Raw genomic sequence first — 9,272 nt, 5'->3', positions numbered from 1 at the left:
TGCTAGTCCATGTCCACGCTGCGAGGAAGTGAGGAGAGAAATCGCTGTCTGTCCACCGAGAGCGAGAGAGCCTAGGAGACAGGTGAGTAAGACATCCAGGCCCCGAGTGTCTCTCCCTGGATAGTTTGGGCCCCAACTTAACTCTGGGCATAGGCCATGGAGAGATTGGTATGCGTCTCTCCTAAGCTGCTCAGGTACTTCGTAAATCTTTTGGCTATAGTGCAATATATGTTGGTAAGGTAAGGGAGTTTTCTATTGGCGTATCTGGGGAATCTCCTGAAAAAGAGGAATACTATATGAGCGATCGTGTTTTCAATAAGCACATGTATCGTGCTTGTTTTAACAGCCAACCTTCCTCCACAGATTTGTGCGTCAGGACAGTAAGGGGATCTCATCAGGACGTGGAGCCATGCTGCTGAGAATTTTGCCCCGAGCGGCTGCACTGCTCATGCTGTGTGTTCAGCTACTGCATGCCTCCGTGCTGCCTGCTGTATCCTCCTACGAGTTCACTGCCTATAGGATGCAGCAGTATGCCGTTCAGCAGGAAAAACATGGTAGGGTCACTTGGCCAGACATACTAAGTATCTGCACCAGAGAGAAGTTTACCCCTGTTATTTTAGAATTTCAAAATATATAGTGCAGCTCTGTGGAGCAGCTTTCTTTTTATGCGCTGTAATCCTAAAGAAGGTATTTGTGCACCGTTTTCATTATTTAGTATTTGTATTTTCTGTGATTGAGACAGGAAAGAGAAGGTGAAGTTTGGAACTGTGTTTTTTCATGTGACCTCTGTTGACCTGTGGAGGTTGTCGAGGTGCCATAGTGCAGGCGGAGGCCCGCTCAGCAGACGAACCAGTGTTAACACGACGCTGTGTCATCATGAAGCTGCCGGACTTCACCGTGGAGCGATACCTGGAGGCTCTGAGGCAGAGCGCTGCCGCTGTACTCCTCCTGCTACCCAAAAACATGTCCGCTGTCCCCCAGGATATCATACAGGTATCTTAGACCTTTTATCAGGGTTGGCGGCCCATTCTATTGTCATATCAATCACTTGGGAGTATACAACAATCTACAGGTTTATGACCATGCCTGTTTTCTCTACCTGGCACCTTCAAGTTCTGGATATGTGGCACATTAATCCACTATAATGTAAACCCTTTGCTTCTATACAGACCTTCATGGTGAGTGAGAGCGAAGCGTTGTTAAAGGACACCATCATGCCTGTGTACGTGACCCTGGAGGACGAGCAGCTCCTTTATATGTACGAAGAGGTCAAGCACGCCGCAGCCTCTCGCACTTCCTCTATACTGGTCCGAGGTAAGTGGAGAAGGCGGGATGGGAGGAGGAGGGTCTGGAGAGTAGGAAGGTTGGAGAGGGGGATGAGTAAAGGGGATGAAAGAAAGGAAGTAGACCTAGGGAAGAGAAAGGAGGGGGATACAGCGCAATGTGAAATTTGATTATAATAATAAATGCAATAGGTTCAGCATCTTTCATAACACAACTTGAACTTCTCTCTTTTACTCTCTGTCAGTGTTCCGTAGTATGGTCACAGCCACCGTATTTCAGATTCTAGTAAGCAACACCAGCCCCATCAAGCCCATCACTGACAATACAATCATTACTCTGGAGGTGAGTCTCTCTCCAACCCTGTCTATGACCAAGGACATCAGTTAATTCTTATGGCATGTGAACCATAGAATGAATTATAATTGGATGTGAAATACTGTATTAGGCTTACTGGTCCCAACATAGCCAAGTCAGACTTGTGTACAGATTGTGATTGGTCACTGTGCCTTCAGGGTGTACTTCCTGGTGCTGGAGAGGATGCGCCCACCATCGTTATCACGGCCCACTACGACTCCTACGGCCTTACTCCAGTAAGTCAACTGCACGCTGCGTATACTAGTGAAATAATAAAAATGTATTCACAAATACTGAGTTTCAATCAAAAATATTTGTGCGCGTGTGTAAAACAGTGGCTGTCGTATGGAGCAGACTCCAATGGTAGCGGAGTCACCATCTTGCTTGAGCTGGTCCGTCTTTTCCAGAAACTTTATAGCAACCCCCACAGCCAGCCTCTGTGAGTTAAACACACTATCTTTAAGTTGCTAAGTGGCATAAATGATTACTATTTATATTAAATATTTTCACTATTCATAGATGATATGAAAATAATTCATCACATATACAGTGCATTCAGAAAATGTATTCAGACCCCTTGACGAGCTCTGAGACAGGATTGTGTCGAGCACAGACCTGGGGAAGGGTACCAAAACATTTCTGCAGCGTTGAAGTTCCCCAAGAACACAGTGGCCTCCATCATTCTTTAATGGAAGAAGTTTGGAACCACCAAGACTCTTTCTAGAGCAGGCTTCCCAGCCAAACTGAGCAATCGGGGGAGAAGGGCCTTGGTCAGGGAGGTGACCAAGAACCTGATGGTCACTCTGACAGAACTCCAGAGTTCCTCTCTGGAGATGGGAGAACCTTCCAAAAAGACAACCATCTTTGCAGCACTCCACCAATTTATGGTAGAGTGGCCAGACGGAAGCCACTCTTCACTAAAAGGCACATGACAGACGGATTGGAGTTTGCCAAAAGGCACCTAAAGGACTCTCAGACCATGAGAAACAAGATTCTCTGGCCTGATGAAACCAAGATTGAACTCTTTGGCCTGAATGTCAATCGTCATGTCTGGAGGAAACCTGGCACAATCCCTACGGTGAAGCATGGTGGTGGCAGCATCATGTTGTGGGGATGTTTTTCAGTGGCAGGGACTGGGAGATTAATCAGGATTTAGGGAAAGATGAACGGAGCAAAGTACAGAGATCCTTGATGAAAACCTGCTCAGGACCTCAAACTGGGGCGAAAGTTCACCTTTCAACAGGACAACAACCCTAAGCACACATATAAGACAACGCAGGAGTGTCTTTTGGAAAACAAGTCTCTGTATGTCCTTGAGTGGCCCTGCCAGAGCCCGGACTTGAACCTGATCGAACATCTCTGGAGAGACCTGAAAATAGCTGTGCAGCGACGCTCCACATCCAACCTGACAGAGCTTGAGAGGATCGATCTGCAGAGAAGAATGAGAAACTCCCCAAATACAGGTGTGCCAAGCTTGTAGCATTATACCCAAGAAGAATCGAGGCTGTAATCACTGCCAAAGGTGCTTCAACAAAGTACTGAGTGAAGGGTCTGAATACTTATGTAAATGTGATATTTCTGTTTTAAAAATGATACATTTGCAAAAATTTATAAAAACATGTTTTTGCTTTTTCATTATGGGGTACTGTGTGTAGATTGAATATATATATATATATATATATATATATATATTCAATTTATTATTATTTAAAAAAAAGATATAATTTAGAATAAGGCTGTAACGTAACAAAGTGCAAAAGTCAAAGGGTCTGAATACTTTCTGAATGCACTGTATATTACATTTCTATTACATTTCAAATATCATACACTTTGAGTAATAGGCCTTAGTACCTTATCCAATCAGGTTTTAAGGGAATGTTTGGGCATTTGAAATGACACGTGTTCTTTGTGTTCTAGATACCATCTTCTTTTCTCCCTGACTGGTGGTGGGAAGTATAACTTCCTGGGTACCAAGAGGTTTATAGAGGAGAATATGGATCATGCCGGTGAGTTGTTGTTTCACTTGATCGTCTTTCAGATATGGAGTCGAGACCAGAACTATCGAATACTAGACCAAGACCAACCATCTCAAGTCAGAAACATGAAGCATCAACACCCTAAAAACTTTACCCACTGCATGTACACCCAGCTTCTACAGTAGGGAGGTAGGCCCCCTAACACATGTTTTCATACCTACTATGCCACATACTTGTATTTTCATCTGCTGCTTAGTGGGTGAACCATGGCTGGGAGGGCACTGCTGCAACAGCCCTGTAGTCTGGTTGGTTGTAGCCTTGCCTTATGTCTCAAGTTGATTCTATCCTTGTGGTATGTCTCCCTCCAGAGACCAGCCTTCTCCATGACAATGTGGCGTTTGTTCTGTGTCTGGACACGCTGGCCAATGGGGACGACATGTTCCTGCACGTGTCCCGCCCCCCCAAACCTGGCACCCCTCAGCATGCCTTCGTACAACATCTGGAGCAGGTAGCTCCTTCCACCAGCAGATACTGTAGGAAGTGTGGAGGTGCTTGATGGCCCAATGTCACTTGTATGAACTAAGCGTACATGCATCCCACCACCTTCCATGTAGGTGGTTTCTTCCCGGTTCCCTTGGGTGAGGTTTGGGATGGTCCACAAGAAGATCAACCTGGGGGAGTCCACTGTTTCCTGGGAGCACGAGCGCTATGCCATGCGCAGGATACCAGGCTTCACGCTGTCTCACCTGGAGGACCCCAAAGCTGAACTCAGAGGCTCCATCCTGGACACTGTGTGAGTGGCACTGCTTTGTCTTATTTTAGGGTGGAATGACAACAGTATATTAAATGCATATTCCACAAGATTTTCCCAGTCTAGCATCTAGACTCTTAGACATATTGCAATTATTACAGAGTCTGGAAAAGGTCCATAATGAAGCTGTTACCCTCCCAACAGGTTGCACGTGGACTTGAGGAAGATGAAGCGCAATGCCATCGTTATTGCAGAATCGCTAGCTCGGTTTATGTATAATCTCTCTGACAAGGTATAAAACATGTACTAACGCACACACACACACACACTAGAATACTTTATTTTAATCAATGAGGAAACAAATGAACTCATCTTAATTTGTTTTCCAATAGGGTTCCCCAAAAGACATACAGGTCTTCAAGGGCCAAATGGTAAGATTTTATTTTTTACCAGAATCAGGAAAGGCAACTACAGTCATGAAGGGAACAATTCTGTCCTCCAGTTTAGTATACACTGTTGCATCAGTTCCAAGCAGGAACTTGTGCCGTCTATTCCCAGAGTTTACGGGGTAACTGAGGCTTTCCTACATGAACTGAAGGAGGCGATCTACATCCACGAGAAACTCAAAGAAATCCGACACACCCTGGTGGACGACAACAAATACAGGGAGGCCTCGGTTACCCCGTAAACTCTGGGATGTGGCTGGGGTGATTGATCTCACAACCGATGCATTTTTCTCTTATATACTCTCTAATCGCCACACAACCTTGCGAAAAACCGGCCAGTCTTCAACCCCATAGTCCACTCCTAAAGTCTGGTCTGTATATTCTTCACCTTCGGCTACGGTATAGAGTTTCACTCTACAGGCCTGGTAATCAAACTGATACCCCCAGTGCTGTCCATTAGACATCATCACTTGATCTTTCAGGGCAGTTGCGGGCAGTATTTGGGTTCTATACACACTTAGAAACTGCTTTTTTGGCGCATCATATATTGTTGCTTTATACTTGGCCTTTTCTCTATGTTTCAGCCGCGGTCCTGCTTCCGTTGTTACGGTCATCACTGCTTTGCCACTGATCACAAAATCCATGTTTATTTTTAAAATCTTGTTTAGTGTTCTGGGGCCGCATGTATTGTTCTGGGTTTTATTTATAAGGCGCCTGCCGCCAACACAATTTCCCCCCCCCCCGGACATTCCTACTTCATAGACAACAACCCTAAGAGCAATAAAATAGGGGGGTGTGGGGTCATCCTCTTTAAAATGTTCAAACACAACCTCCGCAGTTCAACAAGGTCCCTACACATCAATCATCATGACAACTTCAAAGAAATAGATGCAATATAGATATAAAATAACACACACTCTAACACGTGACAGAAGAGGATGCAACTATATGGCCCTAACCACGTGACACCTTCCTGCCAGGATGTCCTGACCGGATGCCCTTATTTGGGCATGTATGCGTCATCTGGACATAGGGTCATAAATCACAATTTTGACCCATGCCGTCTACTTTATTCTCTCTGCTTTTCGACCTGTCCCCAAATTGTCATTGGTTCAGAGTTTGTTTTGAAATTTTAACCTGCGTGTCGTGATCGTGTTTGGTGTAGGGGGACAAAATAAATGTATGCACGATGGCGCACGCGCGCAGCCGCTTTGGGTTCCATGTTAGAGTGCTGTGAATTATGTAATGAATGTATTGTAATGTTTTTAAAATTGTATAACTGCCTTAATTCTCCCGGACCCCAGGAAGAGCCTTGGCAGCAGCTAATGGGGTTCCATAAATACAAATACAAATTTAACATTCTTAAGGAAACAGTTGATTGCATCTTTTTGTGTGAAACAATTCCATCTTGGAGTGCCTTCTTAAAGTGTCCATACCCCTTGACTTATTCCACATTTTGTTATGTTACAGCCTGAATTCAAAATGGATGAATTTTTTTTTGTCACTCATTTACCCACAATACCCCATAGTATTTTTTTGAATTGTTGCCAAATTTATTGAAAATGAAATACGGAAATATCAATTTACATAAGAATTCACACCCCTGAGTCAATACTTTGTAGAAGTACCTTTGGCAGCAATTACAGCGTTGAGTCATCTTGGGTTTGTCTGTATCAGCTTTACACATCTGGATTCAGGCATTTTTCTCTCAGATTTTCTTAAGCTCTGTTAAGTTAGATGGGGAGCAGTAGTGAACAGCAATATTCAAGTCTTTACACAGATTGTCAATGGGATTCCAGCATTGCTTTGAATGTATGCTTGGGATCATTGTCCTGTTGGAAATGTAAATATTTACCCCAGTCTAAGGTCGTTGGCATGGTTCCCATCAAGGATTTGCCTGTATATGGCTCCATTCTTTGTTCCCTCTTCTTACCGGTCTCCCAGTCCCTGCTGCTGAAAAGCATCCCCATAGCGTGATCCTGCCACCACAGTAGGGATGGTGTTAGACAGGTGATGAGCTGTGCCTGGTTTTCTCCAGACATAGCACTTTGCATTCAGCTCAAAGAGTAAAATTTGTTTCATCAGACCACAGAATCTTTTGCCTTATGATCTCAGTCTTTTACGTGCCTTTTACTAAGGTCCTTCTTGCTCAGTTTGGTCGGACGGCCAGCTCTAGGCAGAGTCTGGGTAGTTCTATATTTTTTTCATTTCCCAATGATGGAGACCACTGTGCTCTTGGAAACTTTCAACATGCTAGAAATAGTTTTATACCCTTCCTCATATATATATATATATATATATATATATATATATATATATATATATATATATATATATATATATATATATATATATATATATATATATATATATATATATATATATATATATATGCATATGCATGCATGCATGCATGCATGCATGCATGCATGCATGCATGCATGCATATACACACACACACACACACACACACACACACACACACACACACACACAGTATGCTTCATCACAATTCTATCTCGGAGACCTACAGACAGTTCTTTGGACTTCATGGTACAGTTTCTTCTCTGACATGCACTGTCAGCTGTGGGACCTTATATAGACAGGTGTGTTTCTTTCTAAATCATGTCCAAACAATTGAATTGGCCACAGGTGGACTCCAATGAGGTTTCTCGAGGATGATCGATGGAAAGAGGAAATTGGTTGCACCTGCACTCAATTTGGAGTGTCATAGCAAAACGGTGTGAATACTTATGTAAATAAAATATTTATTGAAATGTCAATACATTTTTCCCTTTTGTCATTATGGGGTATTGTAGGTAAGAAAAAAATATAAATTTAATCCATTTTGAATTCAGGCTGTAACACAACATGTGAAATGAGTCAAGGGGTATGAATACTTTCAAAAGGCACTGTACCTCTAACCTAAATTTGTACAGTATGCATCCTCAATTGTCCATCTTAATCTCTGGTATAGGAGTTTCAGGACAGTCGCATGTCTAGCCTGATGTCCTTCCTGACGTCAATCCCACGGGCAACACAGCTGGATAAGGATCCCAAACACGCCATACTGGTGAACACTCTGGAACATGAGCTGAGGTACTATCTGCACCAGGTCCACAGACACACCTTCCGCCAAGACAAGAGGTACAAGACAGACAGACGCACGCTAGTGCGCATGCACACAGCCATACACAGCCATAAAAAACACGTCTTCCTACCTTTCATTCCTTGAAATTATGATTGTTAAGAGTGATTTGGTTATGTTTTGTTTCTCTTTCAGGGATCCTGAACTTACCTTTTTTGACCAAATGGAGCAACCAATGATGATGTATAGGTATGAGGACTAAATGTGTAAAAAAAGTCACGTTTTATGTGCTAGTCCAATGAGGAAAACAGTATCCAAACACCCACACTTGCAAATCCAACGACTAACCTTATATTTTTCATATTTTTATTATACCGAATAGTGTATATAAATTAAGCAAACGATGCATTTCATAGTCTGGGTTTGTGAGGTTAGTTTCCATGTTTTCATTATGTTTGGTAATTGTTAACTGGATTTCGTTCCCTATATGTTTTATCACCAGGATTAAGCCAGCAGCCTTTGACCTCTTCCTTGGGGGCTGTATAGCTGCTTACCTGGCGATAGTCTACTATGCCATCGAGGTTGGTAGACATTCACAGTTCACCTTGGTATACATAGACTGCCCATTTTCCAACAAACCCTGTCACTGGATCCAAAAAAGTGCATTTTCCCAACGGGGATATTAAGCTTATTATTTTATTGTGAGATTATGCAATATTAATTATGCATTAGTGGCAGGGTCTGAAATTGTTGCTCAAGAAACACTGACCATGTGCTCATTTATCCACTTTCCTTCTTCCTTTTAAGAATTGTGGGTATCTCTACACCAAACTGAAAGCAGCTGTGAAGTCCAAACAGAAGTAAGGTTGTGACCAATGCTTTGAAGACCTGGAAGTCAGAGTTGGGTTTTTTAGGTCCAATGGAAAATACTTTTGTGCGAGAACTGACACTGACACTGAATAGGGAATTGTTTAGGCCATACATTGCATTTCTGTTTGAAACCATCTCAACTGAACAAGCCCATGGGGCATTGTTGAAAAGGTTATTTAAAAATAATTTGTAGTCCATGTTAATGGTGACAACAACAAAAATGTCACCAATTTGTATGAAATGCATTGTATTACTTTTACGATTGTTTTAAATAAACAGAAACCCTCTGAATAACATGAACTGTTTGTTTTATTTTTTAAAGTTTAGCTTTTTCTATTAATAACATTTCTAGCTACATTTGGATTATCATATATGGAAAAACTCTGCTAAATAACTAAAGCAAGTCATTCAAGTGTATCAAACTACCTTTCCAACGTGAAGGCCGTGCCCTCGAGTTCTTTTACTTTCACAGGCTCGGCTACACTTATTTGAAAGGACATGCG

General features: G+C 42.6%; 1 protein-coding gene across 1 annotated transcript; it reads left to right on the top strand.

The window, feature by feature from the left end:
* Nucleotides 1-21: 21 nt before the first annotated feature.
* Nucleotides 22-9,103, top strand: zgc:109965 (M28_nicalin_like domain-containing protein). Its single transcript, XM_029775733.1, has 16 exons — nucleotides 22-82; nucleotides 364-554; nucleotides 803-993; nucleotides 1,170-1,314; nucleotides 1,529-1,626; nucleotides 1,797-1,874; nucleotides 1,974-2,077; nucleotides 3,556-3,644; nucleotides 3,983-4,122; nucleotides 4,229-4,407; nucleotides 4,570-4,657; nucleotides 4,758-4,796; nucleotides 7,789-7,958; nucleotides 8,095-8,148; nucleotides 8,402-8,480; nucleotides 8,707-9,103. The coding sequence occupies exons 2-16, from the start codon at nucleotides 410-412 to the stop codon at nucleotides 8,761-8,763; spliced, it is 1,656 nt and encodes a 551-aa protein (XP_029631593.1). The 5' UTR covers nucleotides 22-82; nucleotides 364-409; the 3' UTR covers nucleotides 8,764-9,103.
* Nucleotides 9,104-9,272: the final 169 nt, after the last annotated feature.

Source organism: Salmo trutta, chromosome 14 (genome assembly GCF_901001165.1).
Source record: "Salmo trutta chromosome 14, fSalTru1.1, whole genome shotgun sequence".
Classification (NCBI taxonomy): domain Eukaryota; kingdom Metazoa; phylum Chordata; class Actinopteri; order Salmoniformes; family Salmonidae; genus Salmo; species Salmo trutta.
The sequence above is the reverse complement of the archived record's forward strand: the minus strand, read 5'-3'. Positions and strand labels throughout refer to the sequence as shown.